This window comes from Aquila chrysaetos, chromosome 6 (genome assembly GCF_900496995.4).
Source record: "Aquila chrysaetos chrysaetos chromosome 6, bAquChr1.4, whole genome shotgun sequence".
Taxonomy (NCBI): Eukaryota; Metazoa; Chordata; class Aves; order Accipitriformes; family Accipitridae; genus Aquila; species Aquila chrysaetos.
In genome coordinates, this window is record NC_044009.1 from 13,690,955 (window position 1) to 13,713,142 (window position 22,188).

At 40.8% G+C, this 22,188-nt stretch overlaps 1 protein-coding gene across 2 annotated transcripts in view; it reads left to right on the forward strand.

Moving 5' to 3' along the window:
* Positions 1–559: 559 nt before the first annotated feature.
* Positions 560–22,188, forward strand: part of BARD1 (BRCA1 associated RING domain 1) — a 46,184-nt gene continuing 24,555 nt past the window's right edge. The window contains exons 1-4 of one of the 2 annotated variants that reach the window (XM_030019055.2): positions 1,743–1,922; positions 2,081–2,137; positions 5,862–6,007; positions 12,836–13,833. In XM_030019055.2, coding sequence (XP_029874915.1) covers positions 1,771–1,922; positions 2,081–2,137; positions 5,862–6,007; positions 12,836–13,833 — 1,353 coding nt within the window. In that variant the 5' untranslated portion in view covers positions 1,743–1,770. Of the gene's footprint in view, positions 576–1,742; positions 1,923–2,080; positions 2,138–5,861; positions 6,008–12,835; positions 13,834–22,188 lie in introns of those variants that run through there. The other variant, XM_030019056.1, reaches the window with a different exon arrangement.

Below are 22,188 nucleotides of genomic sequence, written 5' to 3' on the forward strand. Positions count from 1 at the left end.
GACTCTGCAAGGACAGAGTCACCTGCAAAGGATGGGCTGTTGTATCACCCTTCGGACCCTACACAGTTTCCTTTCACATGGATAAGGATCGGGAGTTACCATGAATGCAGAGAAAGCCAAGGCACCATTTGCTGGGGTCAGGCAGGTTAGGAGATACAACGGCATTGATTTAATAAAGGCTGAATATGCCACTGGTCAAATCGGCATGATGGTGTTTCACCCTGTGACACAACAGCTTGTCCCATTTGACAGTAGCAAATTTTCTGGGATCAATAGAGCGGAAATATTTCACAATTCCCCATCCTGTGTGGTGCTGACCTCCTTGCACTTCTGGCTAATATTAGTAGCAAAGATAAATATTTAACCTTCCATAAACAAAGCAAAAAAAAAAAAATCCCAATTTAAACCATCCCTGGTGTTCAGGAGCTACAGAGGGAACGAACTACCAAAGCAGAGGAGTGTGAAACCTGAAAACTGAAGAACCTCCTTCTTGGAAGACAAGAATAACTTATAAAGAAACGTTTTCAGCCCTGATTTAACGCTCATCTGAGGAGAAGTCCTTCTCTCTAGAGGAGGTAAGAGCTGTGGACAATGCCCCTGTTGCCACCAGTGGTCAAATTAGTCCCTTTCGTCAGGCTGCCATCACTCAGCTTGCTGCTTTTATTCTGCCTGATGAGCGGGGGTGAGGGGAAACCATTCACCCCCAGGAAGCAGACAGAGGGAGACGTGGGAAGAGAAACACCACCAAAATTTCAGACGGGCTGCTGGGACACCGCTCTGATGGCTGTTTTCTATGACTGTCGCCAACCAAATTTTGTGGCTCCACGCTGCCGCGTCCTTTTATGATGAAGTTCCCTCAAAGAATAACTCGCTCGCTTTAATCATGTTTGCTCCGAGATTTATGGCTTGATGCTTATTCACTGGCAGAGCTTCTCGACACGAAATGTCAGTAAGCCTGTTATAAATCGCTCCTGGCATTCCTGCTCTATCTTTTATTTGGCCAGGAGTTTTTCTACCTGAAAGTGATAAATTCCTGCTATAACTGCTTTATGTGCTTCAGTAATTACACTGTACAGGGATGGCGGGGGCTGCATCTATGGAGGTGCCACCTCAAAGCCAGCAACCTGTAAAAAGTGGGAGATTGGGCTGAACCCTGAAGTGCTCACTGGACGTGCAGGCTGAGGAAAAAATCCACCCTCAAAACCCAAAGTGACAGTGACCGGTGAAGTATCTCTGTCAGACTGAAGCTGGTGAATGGGTGGCAGAGTGGGAAGAAAATTACATTTTTAAAGTCAGAGTGGAAAGGCATCGTGACAGGGTGGGCGCCCTGCCTGGGCTGGGTGCCAGGCGTGAGGGGAGGAGGCCGCACACACCCGCCTGTTTCAGGCGTCCTTTGGGTAAGAGATGTTTGTGCTGCATTAGACACGTTCGTTACAGATAAACGGATACTGGAAAGGCGTATATAGACGCATTGGGTGTGAGTATTTGATCGATTTGGAAGCTATTGAGGTAGCTCAACCCTGAATTTCAGGCTGGCTGGCAGCCATCCCGCCATTTTCCTCAGCCCTCCCCTAACGGGTGGCCCCGCCCCTTCCCGCGTGCCCCCCCCCCCGACCCCGCCCCGCTCCCGAAGCGCGGGAAGCGCGGCGGCTTGGGGGCGGTGAGCGCGGCTCCTCCGGACGCGCATGCGCGTTGGCGGGCGCGCAGCTTTCGGCGCTTGCGCAGTGGTGGCGGGCGGGGAATTCGGAGTAGTGGCGGCGGCGGGAAGCGATGCGGGAGGTGCTGCGCGGTCGCTCGGGCAACCGGCCGGCCCAGGGCGGCCAGCCCCTCACCGCCACCCCCATGGCGCTGCCCGGTCCCTCCTGGGCCCGCACCCGCGCCGCGCTGGGGCGGCTGGAGAGGGCGCTGAGCTGCTCCCGCTGGTAACGGATGCCCCCCCTCCCCCTCCCCTTCCCCTTTCCATCTCGGCCCCGCGGCCGTTACGTCCCGGCTGCCGGCAGGCGAGCGGAGCCGCCGCTGGCGCTCTCCCTTAAGGCCGCGTGTGTTAAAACTGCCGCGTTTCTCCTTCCTCTGCCCACAGCGCCGGCGTCCTGCGGGAGCCCGTGTCCCTGGGGCACTGCGAGCACGTCTTCTGCCTGTAAGTAGCGGGGTGCGCCGGGGCTCGGCCGTTCCGCCTCCCTCCCCGAGCCGCCGGCGCTTTGAAGGCCCCCCCCCCCCCCCGACCCCCGCCCTCCTTGCTGCCGTGTTTTGGAGAACAGGCTGGCCGGCCTTAGGGAGGTGGGCACCGGTGGTGCTTTCGGGCCGGGGGGGGTGAGTGGGAGAGGAAAGCGGGAGCTGCTGTAGGTCAGCTGTAGGTCCCTGTAGGTCCGGCTCACTGCTATAGGGTGGGTGTCTGGCTTGCCCGAAGCGAAAGCCAAGCTTTCCGACGGCTGGTTTAGGCTTCAGGTTGTTGGCCAGGTGTAAAGGGAACCGTCAGCCTGATGGAGGGGGAAGTCTGCTCGCAGTGGGGTAGGAGGCAGAAACAACTTCCAGTTCTTCTCGTCATCTCCAACTCCTTCCTCTTCCTCCCTCCAAAACAAACCAAAAAGAGCAGCCTGGAAAGATGCTTCCTGTTTCCAATGGGGTTTTGCTCTGCTTGAGAGGATTGGTGCTGCTTGTCATTGCTTTGGCCTTCTGCTATGCTAATGGCTTTGCTCCTTCAGATCTGCCACCGTGTCCATCTGAACATGTTGGGACAGGACGAGTACCTCTACTTACAGTTTGTAAAATAATCTGAGTGTTTAAAAAAAACAAAACGAGTTAAGTTAGAAATATCCTGCTGATGAGGCAGTTCTGAGGAGGTAGTAGTCACTTGGCCTGTCTTAGGGCAACTCACTGCATTGTCAGTACAGGCAGAGTGTGAAATGTTTGTGCCCCAGAACCTCATTTGGGGAAGGTGGTGGAACCTTCTGGCTGTCTTGTATGTCACTTCTCTTCATGGCATGCAAATGCAAACATGGGGACTTAAAAGGTCAGTCATGTATCTTAAACAGTTTCTCTGCAGAGCAGAGTTGTGGGCTGGCTATGAAAATCGTATGCTTTTTATGGTGGAGAGGATAGACACTTTCTAACCTCTGCTTGTAAGACAGTCTAGAGATTCAGCTTTGCCTCATGTTGATACTGTAGTGACTATGCCAACTATGTCAAAAGCAGAGGAAAACTCTTCCCTCCCTCCCTTGTGGCTGTGTATTCACTCCCTGTCTTCAGTTGCACCTTTCTAATGGGAGCTTAAAGTGTTGAAGGCCTGAAGAGTAAAATACTAGCAAAAGATTTTCTTGCTTCTTAAGGAGTAACTGGTTATGGGACGGATACCCTCGGCATCTCTTCCCCCCAGTATGGATATATTAAAAGATGCACAAATGATTTATTTCTATCCAGAGCTGTGGGTTCGTTCCCAGCTTTGGCCATTAACTCCTATACAAGATTCTGCTGTCTGAAGCAAATTTTTTGTTATGTGTTCTATTTGTACTACCTGTCCACAGAGTACTTTGTAAAATAACCCCCAGAAGCTTGTATGAGTTACTTATAAATATGTTCATATCTATCTTACAAAATCTTTTCTTTCTCAGGTGTAGTGTGGATTGCTGAATGGTAGCGTAAGCGTGGCTTAATAACCATAATTGTTTAGTTGTTGGGCATCTAAGGCCTTGTGGTTTTATTTTGGATAACCCCAGTGTATTCTAGGTGATAGATTTCAAACACCCACTGTTTGCTGAAGTTTTTTTTGTTTTTTTTTAAGAAAAATTTTCAAGACATCAGAAGATGATGCAGTTTGCATTGATGATGCTGCAAAGAATAGCTAATAGGAGTCTTAAGCACTCATTAGCAGCTGTTTCTTACTCCAGAAAAAGAGTTTATTTGCTCTTATCCCAGTTATTGTTATGCCTGTTCTTTTCTCTTTTGTATGCCTGACCTTTTAGTCATCAATTTAATGTGCCCTTTGATGACTGAGTCTTGGATAGCGGCAATTTTTTAAAATAAACCTAAGGAAATTTAGATGAATTTGTTTACCAGCAAATTAGGTAGGGTATGGGTTGATTCTGCAGTAGTCTGACATGAACTGATTCTGATCCATTGCTAAAGACAGGTATTTATTAATATATCCGGGAAGGAATGGGGTGAATGGCCGGAGCTGGCTTCTGACTTATGAAGTGAAATATGTGAAACTAATGAACTGCAATAATCAGGTCACACATAATGTAACTGGTTCTCCCTCAGCATGGGTTTTATTATGGGCAGGGATATTTATTAAGATCCGTTTCTGCAGTTTTGTCTGAGTAACTCTACTAAGTTAGTTACAGTCATTATCCATTAACTATAAAAACTCAACAGCTAGAAGTAATTAGGAAATGTTGTGGTATGAAAGTCATTCTGCATTTCCTTTGCACTACCCTTTACAGACGTGGGAGACCTGAGGCCAACTTTCCTAGAGAACAAGAGCTGGTTGGTTTCTATCTTTGCTCCAAGTGATTTGTCAATGTCATCTAGAATATGTCAGAGCCAAGAATTGTACTTCAGTCTCCTGGCCATAGCAGTGTCTCAATCGCGAGGTCCTTTGCCTGCTCCAAGCAGGCTGTTTAAAGTACAGAAACACCTAGTACAATTTTTACATACCAAATTTCCTGTCTTGGAATTAACCGAAGGCATGATACTTGTGTGGTGTTTGAGGGAGAGGTGCCAATGCAGAGAACAGATCTGAACATAACTCTCTTCTTAAGGAAAGTGGTGGTAGTAGTTATGATTCTGATATTGTTAACTGTTATGCTACTAGTTTTGGTGTGTATGACTGTCAGTTTCCAAGCTGATTATATGTTTAAACTCTAGATCCATAGACTTTGATCTTCCTTTCCAGGTAGCAAGCAGTGCCTTGATATAACTCGCATTCTGTTCCTCTGAATGTTTTAACGTGATCTGCTCACATTTAATTTTATACCTTTGGCTAGAATTTTGTGTTCTGCGTGGTGGTAAGATAATGGAGACTTTTGAAGTTAATTCAGTCTTGGGTATGTGAAATTATAACCTATATTTAATAGGATAGATTGGAATTGAGATGTAACAGTGGCCATTGAATGTTGCAGCTCAGATGGCAAATCATGAGGTCCTCTCACTGGACTAATCAAATGAATAAGAGATTTTAGCCTCATATGGGGAGAGTAGTATTGCTAAGAAGTTACAAGTGTTAAATGACCTTAATCAAGTAAATCTGTTTCCCCACCCACCCTGCCTTGATCATCTCCTGACATAAATGCTCTGAAAGAGAAAAGTGATGGAATACTCTGAGCACCTGCAGATCCTTGTGCGACTTCTTACAGAAAAGTGTCAGACAGGTGAAACTTGACAATATCAAGAAAACTTTAAGTAGGAAAAAGTGGAAAGATAGTTTACTATAGGTTCGCTTTCTGTCACTTGTTTAGAAATAGAAGGCTACAGAAGAATAGCTCTACCTTTAGCTGAGGCATAAAAGAATGTGTAGTTTCACCTGTTCGAGCCTAATTGCTGTTCGTCTCCACATAACAATGGAGGTTTAGCATACCTGGAAAATTTGGATCAGCTTGTGAGTCTGTGGGAGTCACAAGATACCATGTTTTTCATGACAGCGTCCTGAGAAGGCTCTGGACTTGGCTTGCTTAATTATGGCTTGTCACTTGCCATTATAAATATGTCCTCTCCTGCATTTGTGACTAAGTCATGTAGGCTTTACAATAGTGGTTTGTCAACGCTAAAATAAGAGATTCTTGCTGAGCGTTTGGCTGTGAAAAGGTTGATAGCGAGTACAGTGGATAACTTGTGCTGGATAATGGATTTTTACATTTGACTTTCAGATCTTGCGTGGGTGACTGTGTTGGCACAGAATGCCCAGTGTGCCACATGCCAGCCTGGGTGCAAGATGCACAGATAAACCGGCAACTAGACAACATGATTCAGCTTTGCAGCAACCTGCGGCATCTACTGGGTGCGGACACCTCAGGTAAGAGCAAACCTGAGTCTCTGACAGCTGTTGAATCCAGACCGCTTCATTTCATTTCACAGGCTTTATAGAGAATGAGCAGTGCAGCCCTGTTTAAGATTCTGAAAGGCTGCTCCAAATCATGTTTGGAAATTTTGATTTGAAGAGAACTGTCTGTATGGATTGCTCGTTCTGTGATCTGTTTTACTAAGAAATCTGCATGAGCTGGTTAGTCCATAATTCATTAGAATCTGTCTTGCAAAATTAGATGAAAGTGGGATAGATTCCCAAGTCATGTGGCAGTTAGTTGCACAAACCAGGGGCACAAGTTGTCTTACCCTGTGCTCTTAGGGGAGCACTAATGTGTAATGTTCTGCAGTGTACTCTTCTTTTGGGGGGGGGGGCTGTTAAAGGATTAATGCATATATTCCCTTGCCTCTTGTGTATTTGTGCACTGAGACATGCATGCTGTCCCAGTAACTTTCAGTTTAGGGTTTTTGCACATGGCAAAAATTATATGTGTTCCTTGCCTAAAAGGGGAAGGAGGTAAATCTTAACTCATTTATTTTCTGGTCCCTAAAAATCAGCTAGTCTGCTGCAATGGAATTTTGTCATTGCTGACTGTGCTAGAAGATTGCAGAGATTGTACTCTGGGAATTCATCTCTTTATCAAATTTTAGGCTGATTGTCAAGGTAGGAGAAAATGAAGTGAAATAAGTATAGGTGAATGTGTCTCTCTTCTTCAAGCTCAGAGAGGAGCATTTTATGTAAGGCCAAGTTTTAGAAAACATTAATTTAGCTGTCAGATACAGAAAAAGTAATTCTTCCTTCATTGTTGCTTCCTAATATGTTTGTCTAAATTAAATATTCTTTTTCTAACTCTAATCCTATCAGCACCTTCATGTTCATTTATGGGGTAGCTCTTTATTGACATCAAAATGCTTGTAAGTGAGGAGGCTGGAAACCTATGTCCAACTGTAAAGGAATACATTTCATATAGATATAAAATCCTGTGGTGATTAAATCTTCTGGAGCATAGAAAATATAGATGATGGCTTAAATAGGATTTCAGGGAAATATTTTAAGTGGTGAAGGCTTTCAAAAACATAGTTGGAAGAGAATCTCTGAGAGGAACTATTTGTGATGCTATAAATAAAGCATTTAAAATACACCATGAGAGTATTATTGATACTGTTTAGACATTTTGGAGAACTCTTACAGATGGATTAACTCTTAAAAATTGGTCTGATGTTTAACTGTACTAGAAGTTGAATAATACATTTAATCCCATAGTTCTTCTAAAATGAAGTTTGCGTGGTGTGGCTAAACCACAGAACAAAATGAGGTTCTTTTTGTTATTCTTTGTTCTGACTTAAAAGCAAGCACAAAATTGAAGTTTACAGGAGTGTTTTATTTGGAACTAAAATTATGAACTGAAGTGGGAGATTACTTTCCATCACTTGTAGTCTTTGCACTGTACTACAGATTAATGGCCTTTTGGATGTTTCATACCGAGGTTGAGGGAAAAACCTCCTGAGTTGGTGATAGTTCACTGTCAGGAATGGTTTGGATAAGTAAGTAAATGAGCATACCTCTAAAAGCAGCCAATTATGTGTTGTATTATGGCAAATCACAGGATGCTGTAGCTTTAGAGATTTTGAGAGCAAATCCTTTAGGATATTTTATCGCTTACCTCTGGCAAATCTGTCACCTCCCATAGATCTATGTCTTGAACTTAATGTATACAAAGTACAATATGTTTGAGTTTGGAGAATTGGGGCTTCTCTTGTTAAGGAGTTGCTTTCATGTTCTTATGGCACTGTACTTCTGCCACATTCCTGTCAACAATATTTTCTTTTCTTTTTTGTTAGAAGGTCAGAAATTGTATTTTATGTTCCAATAAAGCAAACAGAAGAATCAGTCTTTCTGCGGAGGAAAGGAAGAGAAGCAGTTAAAAAAGGAGTATTTCCTTATATTTGTTTTATATCCCTTTTGCATATTTGTTTTATACGCCTTGTTTTGAGACAACTGTGGCTTGTCTCAAGGCTTCTGTTTGAGATCCTTGTTGAAACTGAAGTTTCTAATGTAGATGCATCATACTACCCATTTTTTAATCTACAACAGACCTAGTGAATGCAGTAAGTTGTGTGTTGTCTTTAAAAAAACACAGAACTACTGTGACTGAAAAGGATAGGGTTAAGCCCATGTGTTGAGTATTTCAAGTATAAAAATCCTTGTACCCTGAGGTTCCACAGTAGGTACGAGAGAGATCTTACTTCATACTCCGTTGGGATAAGAATAGCTTTTTGCCAAACAGCATGTGCATTCTAAGAAGCAGCAGCAAGTAATTCAGGAAAGACTGCACAAAACAGCTAATACTTCCCTTTTAAATTAAAGGGAAGCACAGCAGATGACACTACAGGATAGTACTGGGGTGACTGAAGGGGAATTGGCAATCAACGAACATGAAACTCGCTAGAAAATTCGAACTATAGGTAGCAAATGCTAAGTTTCAAAATTAATTCACTTGTCAGAGATGTCCTTAGTCTGTGGCAAGGTAAGGAGAGCTGTCTGACTTTTTCACTGTGGTGTGTTGTACCTTATGAGGGTAATGGGAAGCTATCTGGCTGGCAGGCTTCATAGGTGGGATGTCTGCACCTCAAAATCTTTAGCTTTAATGTTGCAGAGTCCAAGACATCTTGAGAATTGGAGTTGGTGGGATGATAGGCTTCGTACGTGGGTAATTAGTAAGAACTTGTTGAATTGTGGACATAGTGTGTGCAGTATACTAGAGATGAAGAAAGTTGATTTACAGTAATGATTTTGAAAGTGAATTTCTAAATACTTTAGCAGATTCTTCTGTGTGATGTTCTTTAAAAAGAAGAGATTGTCGTAAATTTTTACAACAACCATTTATAGATGATTTAACCTTATTCTTTGTAAAATAATCTGCTTTGCTCTTACACAGACAAACAGAAAGCCTTCCTCCCCCCTTCTCAGAGAGCTAGACCTTGCAGGTGCTGGTCAAAGCTTCCTAAGCTCATGTTGGTGCTGGTAGACAGTAGGAGAGATCAACTTTTGATTAGCATTTATAGTATCATAATTCAGTTTCTCATTTACTGATGTGGAGGGAAAGATGTTGAACTCCTGTTGTAACAGATTACATTGCACTTCATGTATACTATGACATTTTTCATAATAGCTAAAAATGAGTTTTTGCATAGCTGGAATTTCTCTTCCCCCCCCCCCCCCCCCGTGTTGAATACTTAACTTGCAAAATAATCATTCTTCAGTGAAGGCACTAATGTTGCACAGATGGTACCAAAGCACTTCCCTTTGATTTTTAATAAGGGACTAGTTTGTCAAAGAGATTTCTCAACTTCTGTTCTGAAACCCATAATAGAGAATAATTTGAAAGGCACGCAATGTGCATCATTATATTCCTTTGATGCAGATTAATGATAGCTAAACCACATTTTCTAATTGCTCCTTTTTTTCCTGCTCTAGCCTGTTATTGCACTACAGCAGAACTTGGGAGATGTAGCTCTCTATTTGCAAGGCACTGCATATCTCCTCTAATATTTTTGTCTACTCCCAACCCTTTTAACACTTAAGAAATTCGACTCTGTTAAATGCCAGCATTAAGAAACTTGTGCTTATTATGTGCAAATAAGTCTAAGTTAGAAAGATTTCAGTTAATGTATTGTGTGTATCAATGTTATGTTTAATAGGTAATGGAGAGGAAATTTACTGCGTTTGCTATAGGCTGATTCTAATACTGTTATCATGGACAGTTTTTACATTATTGCAAATGCTTAAAATCTAGAATTAGTAAGGCATACTTTACTGATTTACCTTGTCTCAATGCATCTCTAAAAATTTTGGGAGGATGTTTCTTATGTATTAAAAAGACAATTAAATCTTCATCGTATATAGTAATTTTTTCACTTGTGTTGAGACGCAAGCTCTGGCTTCTAACTTGGAGACAGCAAAGAATTCCTTTGGATCGATTTTTCTATGACCAATTTTCTCTGAAGGTAGTTTAACTGAATGCACTAGCTACCAGATAATACCATCTTTATATAAATTAACATTTCCATATTAAACCATAAGAACTTCCTTTTGGTTTCTTAGCACTGTGTCTCTTTTCTTTCTCCCTCTCACAGCTCTGGGTCCATCAAAGGATTAGATTTTCAGGGAGGGTAGAGTGGCCGTTTGTCCTTATTACTTCTACTCCGTACCTTGTACACTTTGGAAATGGAGAAAAGGGGCAGCAGAGTCTAAGAATAATGTTTTTTGCAGATGCTATGCAGAACTGTTCAGGTAAAGTTGATGTTAGCTACAGAGTATTCTGAAGGATGGAGTTATTGAAGAGTGGCTGAGAGACAGCACACACCTTGGCAGAAATTGCAGTTTCTTCTCCAGTAGGCTATGGAGATGCCCTAGGTGTGCATGGCTGGCCTCACGATGTGACGGATCTCTTTCACAGTATGCGTGGCCTTTTAATCATGTTCTGTGAATGCCTCCCTGTTCTAAAACATACAAGATACTCTTTTACACCTAAAGTAGTTGCATGTGAGGAAAAATAATCCTGGGACAGTATTTATTTGGTGTATTTTCAGCATGTTTTTAATAACCTGACTAGTAAGTTCCTGCTGAGCAACTAGTAATGAACAGATCAGTTTAAAAACCTTGTGGTTGATTTTTCACAAGCTTTCTTGCTACCAGAACTGGTATATACATAGCTTTCAGTGTAAATACTTCATTGTCTTATGCTGCTTTAGATTGTACTTCTGAAGGACAATGCCTTTGATTGAATTTGTCACTTGGACTTTAAAGTCTTACTGCGCTATACACATCAAAAAGAATTCTGGCCATCATAAAATAGTTGCACAAATGACTTTTGCAAGCTGATTTTATTCCTCCTCTTTACTTGGAGATGACTGATAGTTCTAGTAAGGTAAATATTTTAGAAAGAAATCTGCTAGTTGTGTAAACAGTGAAGGCAAGACAAGTAAATAGTAACTGTGTTTTATATTTTGCATCTGTTTGCAATCAAGCTCTTCCTTTTTTTTTAGATGTTATTGTCAGAATGAAATTGGATATGATATCTTTCTGAAGGCTAGCTAGTTAGGAGATTTCAGTCTCAATTTCAGTGCTTTTTTTCCTGTTTGCACCAAGCCCAGCCCTACAGGAAAACCAAATAGCTGCAGTTCTGTGCTTGATGATTATCTTTAGATACCTAAATGATTGATTAGCTAGCCTCAAGCTGTATTCTTAAAGACTATTTTGGTCTGATGTCTTACATATTCCTCTAGCTAAATCTCCTAGTATCTAGCATATTTTAATTCAAGGGGGTAAGTAGGGTAATTTAAATCAAGATTGAGGAAACATTTAACCTTGAAATATTGCTTTAAAAGAAAACAGCAAATGCCTATTTTGATGTTGAATTACTAGCTATACAGTTCTGTTTTAAGTGAAATTTCAAACGTATTTTTTTGTGGCTAAGGGACTGGGACTCCTTTGTCTGCTATCTGTAAGTTATCACAGTTTGCTGTGGAAAACAGACTATAGTTACTAACACCAAAAATAGAAGAGGAGGTATGGGGATAGAAAGTTAATGCACTGAAGTGAAAGTAATACACTGTTGCAGTGAGTGTCTATCACTTTTAATAGTCGAGACCTTGTATAGTTTATTTCAAGAATGTTTAAAAAACCCCACTGATCTTTGTCTTAGTTCTGTTTAAAAATAATACTAATAATACCCTACTTGCCTCACTAGGCAAAATTAATATTGGTTTTGTGATTGATTGCTATAAATCACCAAGACTTTTGTGAATGGTAGTCCCTGAGGTTAGAGGCAACAGAAAGAATGAATTGTGCGTTTACTTTGGAGGAGTTGTCCAAGAACCCTAAAATAACTGAGGTTTCCAAGAAAGAATCTGTAAAAAATCTGTTATAGTTCTTTTGCACTGAAAGAGTTGTTGTCAAATTAAATTAGTGTATAGCTTAGAGGTCACTTTATGCTCCTTAATTTATTCTTAAGCCATTGAGGACACCATTTATAGCCCTTGTTCTCAACTGTTATTTCATGCACTGGGAGTACAGGATATTCCTCCGTCATCTTGGTTATTGATTTGTAATATGCTGTACAATGTGACTTATAAAATTGCTCCACCGCATATTTTTAAGAAATGTTTGAGATCATAAAAATGTTTAGCTTCCTTGGAATTATTTACTATCAAGGGGTAAAGGATCAAATGACAGGACACAATTACTTACAGATCTTCTATATATTCCTCTGATTCATCTGCTATATCTGTGGAATCAGTCAAAATTTCTCAGGAATGTTCAACATTTTTATAAGGATGTTATTTTTGCTTGCTTGCAGTTATTTTTCCTGTTCATCTTCAGATGAACTGTAATATCTTTTTAGAAGAACATTTCTGTGCTCTTTTGTGTATGCACAAACTACTTTGTTAAACCTATTTCCAAGGAAAACTCAGTGAGAGAACCAGCTTCTCTCCTCTTTAATCTGGTCAGAAATCTTCTGTGCAGATGCTGCGTTATGAACCCAGACTGTTAAAGAAATTTCTCTACCAGGCTGTTCACTTGCCTAGCGGATAGCTTTAGCTGCACTGGGATCCCTCAACTCCAGAGTAGCGTGTGACCTTGCCAGTTGTTTTAAAGCCATTACATGTGTCTTTTCAGAAGAAATGAAGGCACTCATAGGTTGTATTTAGTGACATTTCATCAGTTATTATGGTTGTTATTCTGATGTTTTTTCTTTGCAATGTTCTATTGAAGAGTAGTCTATAAATGATTTTTCCTCTTCCCTGATGCACTTAGATTCAACAGAAGCCATGTCCACACCAACTGACTCAGACTTTGGAAAAAAGAATAAGAAGAAACAGTTAAAAATGTGGTTCAGCCCAAGGAGTAGGAAGATTCGATGCGTCCTGAACAAGAGTGAGCCTGAGACTAAAAGTGATAACCTTTGTCTAGACACATCTTCAATTTATGATTTCTTTCCTTCCCCTCCTCATGAAAAGCCCTCCAAGCCAGCAAAAAAGCCAACACAGAGACAGAATAAGAAGATGAAGAAGAAACATCTATCGGACATTAACAAAGTGTGGAGTTTAGAGAAACCTGAGCAGAAAGGAGGAGTTGAGAAGACTACTAAGCAAAAGTGTGTGACCATCTGCAGTCAACCAGTGGCCCTGTGTGCTCCAGAACCCAATAGCCCTGAAGAGACATTTCAGCAGGAGTCTATGAAGGAAGCTGACTCCAGCAAAAATATGGAAAATGTGGAAGTATTGCCACAGGTAAAATCCTCAGAAAAGAAAGATAGCGGTGAGGTTGCGTGCCCTGCGCAAGTCAGCAAGGAAAAAAATTGTGCTACAGAGACGTCACTGTCAACAGAAAATAAAACTACATCTTATAAACGTGGAAGGGAGCAATCCAGACTTCCATTTACTTCTCAGTCTAAAAGACCAAGAAGAACTGAGAGGGCCATTATTGGGAAGTCAGTCAGGCAGGCAGATTGCTTAGAGGAGTTACCTCAGGGCTGCCCCACTTCCCCAACAACTGAACACAAGACACCAGTTCAGATTTCTTCCTCTGTATCAAAACTTACTGACACCGTAATGAAGACAAGAAGCTCTGCAGTCTTTCAAGCAATAAATAGTCCTTCACTTTCAAAACCTCCCTCTACCCCATCTAGTTCTAAGACTTGTGATCGGGTAGGAATACCACACAGCCCTTCTGTGTTGAAGTCCCCTGGTGGTAACACAATTGCCAGAAGAAATTACAAAGGAGAGACTTTGCTCCATGTTGCTTCCATCAAGGTAGGATCATCATCTTCTAGTTCAACTTTAAACAGGGGCTTAAAAAGACAATGTTGTATTAAAAATATCCTGGAAACCAGTTACTTCAGTACATCCTATTTCTGGGGGGGGAAATCTCATTTTGTGGGCTTTTTCTTCTAGGTTTATTGGGGAGTTTCCAACCTGATTCTCTGATTTCATAAAGAAATGACTATTGGAATGATGAACGATGGTTATACTTGAGAAACGCGGTGTACTACAGTGTCAGTTATGAATTCTAGGAAGTGATAAGTATTCGAATGTTTTGGCTTTATATTTGCCAGAAAGCTGACTCTGATTTGTCATAAGGAGTTTAGCTAAGTATTTCAGAGCTCACAGAGTGATCTTGATCAGTTTAACTTGACCTGGTGACTCAGCCAGGACAAGATCTGAATTATCTACATAAAGATAACACTATGCAACCTTAATTGAAGTTAACTATTGTACAATCTTTGAGATCCTCCACCTGATGCAAGTGTTGGCTCAAGAGGAACAAAATGCTGCACCCTGGGATTCCCATGCTGAGCCCTATGCTCTGAGCATGTTGTCATCACAGACTGTGGAGAAGGGAGAATTATGAGAGAGTTGGGATGTTCTCAGTAGACTTCACTAGGCTTCAGTAGACTTCAGTAGGCTCAATGTTATTCTTGGAATGACAGCTGTCACTCATTTTGCTGTTGTTATCTTAGCCAGTTCCGCCTGTGGTAGAACTTCACGGCTTTGCTCCTTACAAGGGCTGTCCTTCCCTATTACTTTGTAGAAGCTGGATGCAGGTAGGGCGAGTTGAATGCTTACAGTCAAACTCGTCAGATGCACTAAAATGGCAGCTCTCTTCTGAAAGGTCATTTCAAAGAGTTTGTAGTCTAGCAATTTAAATGTACTTTGTGCTAAATCATAATATAGAAATACTGTGTAGCTAATAAACTGCCCATACTGGTAGAATTGATTCACCTGTAAGCATCCTGACATTTATACAACACTTCTATTTGTTGAGACAAAAGCTGTTCTTGATAAATAACTGTGTCCTCTTTCAAAGGCATTCTAATAAGCCACTCCTGCTGCATGAGACCTTTTTAAATGGAAGTGGCATCTGAGCTGATTTGAGTTCAAGTATCTTACTTGATGCCATTAATACGGAATTAGGGAGGAGAAAATGAAACATTGTCCTCACAGGACTCAAGAGCTTGAAAGGATAGATCTCCTGTTACCTCTCATCATAAGTCTTGTATATTCCTCTTTATTAAAGCACTGTTTACAAATTATCCTTCCATGATTTTCTGGGAATTTGTAAGGAATACTGTCATGGCTGGTTCGGAGGGCGGGGGGGGGGGGGGAATTGATCTGCCTTGGCAAGTTTTCACACAGGTGTGATTTCCAGCAATGTGTCTTGATACTTCTTTGGAACAGTACTTCATCTAAGAAAACAGAGCATCTCTGCTGCTTATTGCGAGACTTGGAGTAAACAGTGATATGCCAATAAGGTGGTTTTTCATTGCAAAGCATTTTGAAGATAAATGAGTAAAAATTAAGCAGTTCATGCTATAGGCAAAAAGGATAAACAAGTTTGATTATCCAAGTTTAGTGGTATAGCTGGCACTGCTTGTTGGCATTGGTGCAGCCCTCGGAAAAAGGGATAGGGCTATTTCAGTGGGCTGAAAAGCTGATCTCCAGCTGTAGTGTAGGCGGTGGGGTGGGCATACACATGAATGCTTTTTTCAGTCCTGTGTGTGAATTCATTTTGGTGTTGTCTTTTAATGTTTATAATTATTGAGCTAAAATGGGAAGTTGCTTCTGTTCCTCATTAGTTCTGCTGTGGTTTGAATCCATCAATTCCATTTGCGTTGAGGTGCTCATTAGTAAAGGCTCGTTTAACTAGGTAGGGCTTCAGGGTGATCCAAAAGTTACCACTCTCTTTCAAATGTAATTAAAATAAGGCAGGAGAGCAGTCTTTTGGTTGTGGTTGTCTACTTGCACGTATCCTTATTATGAAACTTCCGATGCAACTCTGAGAAAGTTGTTTTACTGTCTCTGAACCTCAGTTCCTCATCTGTAGAAGGAGATTATACAGATTATCTCCTTTCATTTGTGGTGTTCTTTGTTCTTGTTATATAGCTTAATCATGGGTATGTTATAGCATTCCTAAGAAGTTGCTGCGTCCCCTGGTAGCCAGTAAATGTAGGCACAATTACTAGCCCATGTCAAAGTGGATTAAGACTTAAGTTGCTCAAGCCAGCATGATGTGAGGACTTGGTCTTTCTAAAGAACTATTGGTCATAGGGTTTGGTATCATTTTACTTTGTGAAACAGCGAACAAGAAACAGTAGTGATTAGTTGCCATGAATCTGCTGATGGTGTGTGGCAATTGCAAGAAAACTTTTTTTTTTTGCATGCAAGTATCTTTCATGTAACCTGTATGTTTCTAGATGACTCTTCTAAGTTGTAGGAACCCTGCTATGGAACTGATAAATGTGTTTTCTCAAAGAAATTGGTCTTGAAAATACTAGGCTTTATACTCTATGCATATTCTCATTGTGGGTTTTTTTTCAAAATAGCCCTGTCATTTTTTCTGTTTCTGGAAGAAGTATTTCTCTTCCAATTTTGTTTTATAGGTTGTTTTTTTCTTGTTCTTTCCACAGCCAGTAATGTTTTTCGATGTGTGCAATGGGAAATAGACTTGTAGCTGCCACCCTCCCGCCAAAGTGAAGTAAAGTCTAATTCTCTGGGACTTCATTAATTATAAAAATAAATATTATTTTCAAGAGTAGTTAAGGTCCAATACCCTGAATTTAATTAAAGCTAATTGAGTTCTCCTGTTTTTCTTATTTAAAAGAGATAATAAACAACATTGGCATTAAAATGAAGTGTATTGTGCTGTTCCAAATGATTCTGAGGGATTGTCCCTGTTTACTACTACTAGACATTAAGTTACTGAAATCAAAATGGTTCTCAAGAAAGGTTCTCGTGTGGATAAACTTAGTGCTGAGTTAAACTAATAAATTAAAATAAATGCGGCTCTTCCCATAGCAAACAGCAGTCATGTTTATCTTCCTCCATAGTCGTTAAAGGTAAAACTTCCAATTAGTTAAAATACAAAACGTGACCTATTGTGCTCCTAATATTCTAAAGTGGTGGGAAATTGCCCAATCAACAGCCCTTCCACATAGGATTTTTTTTACAGTGAAGTAAAGAGTTGTTCACAGGACTAGCTCTTATGTGGCAATTAAAAATGCAGCACAGTACTACTCAACTAGTTAGTACAGAGTCTTAAATCTACTATGAAGAGAAAAAAATCATAGTTTCTTGGTACAGTATTTCTGGTCGTGGTTGTGCCTATGTTTCTTCTGCTTTGACAAGGGAGCTGATGGCGCAGTTCACAGTGTGGAATCGCTGCCACTACCGATTCCAGGCAGAGGAATAGCAAACTGCAACGCAACAGGGTAACAGAAGACGACAGCAACAGCCGCACTGTTACAAAGGAGTGGATGGGAGGTAGCTGGGAGAAGGTTTTGATTTTTATGCTTTAAGTTAGAAGCAATTGGAGAGTTGTCCCTGTTCTGAGGAAAGAAGAAATTGCATCTATGCAGAGCATCTACTTAATTGGGAGACAAAGAGCATTGGGACCAGTTTTGGTTACCTCCTGTTTCAGGGATCCTTTAGTTTTGACAGCTGACCAGGAGGGCCTTCATAAAGACTTCACCCATGGCTAGCCTGTTGTGCTGGACCCTTCATATTCATTATACTTAACACTGTAATAACTACTAGGTAATTCCTTCTGAGCCTGTGAGACTGTTCTTCCTTTTTATTGCTTTGTTACCAGGTAATGACACATTAGAAAGGAGAGTGAGAGAAGATTTTGTGGGTTTGTGACCATGTGATGGCCAACATCAAAATACTTTTTAGGTCATCTTTCAGGTGTCTGACCTAGTCGGCTGTGCAGTTCCTTGCTTTTGGTACCAGATGGGTATATATCATGGTTGAGTGTTGGGTCACACGCGTACATAGGAAGAATGTGTTCCACTCCTTCCTTTTCACTCGCACCTTTAGGTACAAGAGGGGTTTGTGCTGCTGCGCAGTCGGGCACTCCCAGCCTCCCCGGAGTAAAAAGCAGTGGATGGACAGCATCATTCCTGCCAGCTGCTTCACAGTGAATGAATGCATCTGTTGGTCCAGAGTCTTTTTGTCCAGACCTTGTGATTTTGCGTGGCAGGTGACTTAGCTGTGTGTATAATATCCATTTCATTGGAGCAGTGAGGTCTGCTGGCAGAAACTAGCAGGATAACTCAGATGCAGGTGTAGCACCTGAAACTGCTTTGAAGTTGTAGTTTGACATTGGCTTTCTATTGTTAAAGCCAAGTGGTATAGGAATGGCAAGCAGCCTCCTGATTATGGGTAGTATCCAGCAGGTAGCTTAAGACAAAAATGAAGCAGTGTAATGGTTTCAAATGTATAGAACTTAAGAATATGAAAATTGGCCACGAGTCAAAGCAATCCATCTTCCCAAGTGCTGATTTGAAAGCTTAGAAACAAATTGCCATTTCTTTTTTAATAATGCTTGGTTGTCATTGCTCTTGTTTCTGAAGTGGGTTAAACTGAACTTCTTGAATGTTTTCTTTTTGTTAAAGGTTAAGCATAGTTATTTGTATGCTTGTTAGTTAATAAATGAGCTGCTGGGTGGGGAATTAATTTGGAGAAATTTGAGGTGAGAAACTCGCTGGTTCCTGGAAAGAGTTCGTTGGAGCATTCACAATTACTATAAGCACGCTGTAATTCATATTTGCCCTCTTTGACCACTTATGAGTTGTAAATAACCTAGTTGTCTGTCCCATCCCCCTGCTGTAACTTAAACAAGCAAATGTATTCGGGTTTGAAAGGGGGGGGTTGTTCATTTTTTTTGACCTAAAGATTGAAGTCACTTGGTTACCTTTGCAAATAAAGGGAGAAGTGTTTGGTTGAAATGGTACAGGTTTTTAGCTTCATCTTCAGGAACTGCCCTAATTCTTTGGGTCTCTCTTGAAGTGGTAGAATATGTTTTCATTAACTTAGTAATTTTAATGTGACTTTTGGGTGGAAAGTATCGATGGTTAGTGGAAATAGTAAAGGGTAAAATGGAAAAAAAAAAACCTATAAAATAGGGCTGAACAGTTGCTTGCTGTTCTTAACCATCTGTCTGCATTAAAAGTTGTGACACAATTGACTTGGGAAAAAAAAAACAAACCACAAACAGACCCAACCAAAAACCTTGTCTAAGCCAAGTGAGGATGGTTTTCTGGGCTTATGCCATCTGCACCTGCAGGAACTAAATTCTCATTGGGAGGGAAGTGTTTCTGAAGCTGTGTAAATACCCTTCTCTGTGTAAGCTAATGCTGTCTTCTAGATCTGCCAACAGATGGCCCCAATGCCTTTCTTGCTTCTGTGGTTTTCAGAGCTCCGTTAAGCTGTAGCAGAGGAAGAGCAAACCCATTGCATTATTGTGTTGTCACTATACATAAGCTTTGTTAGGAGCTTAAAATGTCCTTTGCTTTGTTTCTTCCAAATGGGTAACTTTACATTCTGCAGTAGTTTCTGCCTCTTCAGAAGCTGGTTGTAATCCTTCATTGATAATGAGATTTAAAAATAAACACTTCCCTGTGAATTGTTAACGTTAGCATTTTCTACCTGGTGTTTGTCCTGTTTTCTGTTTCTGGACAAGTAGTATCTCCAGTTACGTTTCCACTCTGCTGTTGCTACAGACTGCTAAGACAAGCTGTGAGGGCCCCTCCTCATATCATCTGGTATGGTTATGACTCTGTATTTGGGACTGGTGATTTTATGCTGGCATTGCTAGATAAGTAAACTCAAGGGACTAAATGCACAAAGTCGATTTCAATATTAGTCAAAGCACAACTTTATGAAGCGTGTTTGAATTAGTAATTCCATACTAGTAGGTGTAGTCTCTTCTGCTTTCTTACTTGTGGAAGACAGACATATGGTATATAGATATTTGCGGCTGGGACTTGCCCCTACCAGGTCCTTATTCTTTCTTGTTTAGAGTTGAGCAAAACATTTATTAACTTTTAAATGTAGAGTAATTCCATCAACTTTGATAGAACTGGTCAATGTGTTAACTGCACTTTTTTTACTCATGGATCACTGTCAGATGATCCTTGCAGGAGGGACTTGATAACGCATCTGCTAAGGATGTGCTTCTTGAAATTTAGTCTTCTGCTTTTTTTTTTTTTAAAACTAAATATTTACAATATGGTAACTCGCTGAAGAGCCTCTGAGGGGACAAAAGGCATGTTCTCCTAGCTATGAACAATTTTGTTAACATCTCTTGTAATCCTGATTGACAGCACCCATCTAGTCATTGTGCAGTACAGCTGGCATGACAGCTTCCCCTCCCTTTCTGTCACTCTCATTGCTAGGTGCTGGTTGCAGGGAGCAGGTTCCATTTACAGCTGAGGCGATGACAATATTTGTCTTCTGTAAACAGCAAAACACCAATTTTCTAATTTTGACTTAGACCTGGATTTCAGTCTGTGGATGTTGTCAGTACTGGTGTCCACACCAGCAACATTTCCTTTGATAAAACTGCAGCAATGTTTTACAAATCAATGTTCATATAAAGTTCTGAAAAGCTGTGATACTACCTAATGCCCACACAAATTATTAGCTATGCTTACTGCTTTAAAGGAGTACTCTTGAAATGTCAAACCCTTGATGTACATGTTTGCAAACTTAACTTTAAATGATAAGCTCAGATCTCACTCATTATAGATAATTGTATCTTCTCTCTGTAGAAAAAGATCTAATGCTGAGCACTCTTAACTGCCTCTGAATAACTTTTCAGATTTGATGCATGTCTGTCACCTTGTAACCATAATGAATAAGCTGCTGTTAGAATTCTTTAATTGCTTTGAAAGGTAACATTTTGCTGGGACCAAAAAATGGGATCAAGTTTTTGTTGTATCTAAAGCTTAATTTAATGTTCTCTCACTTTTTCTAAGGTACACTGTGGAGTAACAGTTAGGAATTCCTTGATTTGCTACTACTTAAGGGCATGGAACTTTCTGTATATCATGGATTAAACTTCTGTTCCCCACTCCAGGTCCAAATATTTATATATTGCAAGTTTGGCCAAGGACAAGAGCTAGATACCAGTTTTTATATTAGTCTTTTCATTGGGGATCACAAAACCATGGTCTAGGGAAAGTGTTAGTGGATCCTAAAAACCCAAACCCTAAAATAAAAAGAATTGGGGCATTGGTGGCAAGCCATGCAGAAACTTGAGGCCTACTAGGCTAGTTTAGCCTTTGAAAAGCTTGCATTATTTAGGTAGTTGTGGTCATTAGATGACATTTGGCAATCTCCTCCTTCCCTGTTACCCCGTCAGCTGAGAAATGGTGTGTAACTGCTCCTGATCTGTAATAGTGCAGGTAAATCATTGCTTTGGCCTGAGAGGTGGTACCTGATGCTGAGAGGTGTGGGTCAGCCTGGCCCCATTGGTTGTGTACCTGCAGCTGTGGAGGGTTCCCGACATTGCAGCAAAGATTTTTTGAACAGAATTATGGTGCCTCTTTCAGTAGGGCAGACCTTTGCAATTGCTACTCTGTAGTAACAAATGCCGGAAGCGGGAACTGGCTGATATTGCACAAAGTGAGTTTTAAGTACCAGCATGCTGGGGTGGGGGCAGTTCTGTGAAAGAAGGGCATCAGAGTCTGTTTGTTTTCAGTCTCTTTGGGTTACTTTTCCCACCTGCTTTTAAGAAGACCTGCACTGCAGAGATTTCTTTGCCTCAGCTTCTGCAGGAGGCTTCTCCTTGCCTATTTATAGCTGCATCTGTATATGTTCCAATCTTATTACCAACTTTCTTTCTTATACTTGTCTTTTAAGACTGTCAAAACCTCTGATTCACAGTTCTGCCCAGTTGCTTCCTTCACCTTCTCTGCTCAGCCTCTTTTCTCTTCCCATGATCTCTGCATCAGTTTCCAGCCTTTCCCACATACATTTCCTTGCTTATAGTAAAAACTGAATATAGCGTTCTTCCAAAAAGCAAATGAAAACTTGGTAGAATAACTGTCAGAGAAAGTGTCAGTGAGGTTCAACATGAGTAGTAATTGCAGTGTTAAATAAAACTCTTTTCCTTTTTCCCTTGTGGGAAAACAATTTATAGAATCTTGTCAGGCTTATTAATCTATTTCGCCTATGCATGTTTCTAGCCAGTTATTTAGATTAGTTTGAAAAAAATTCAGTCTGAAGGACAAGGAAATTCTCAATAAATGTTCCTGACTTTAATCCTTGCAGTTGACTCTAGTGGACAGATTGCAATCAGCACAGACTTGTCCATTTATTCTGAGT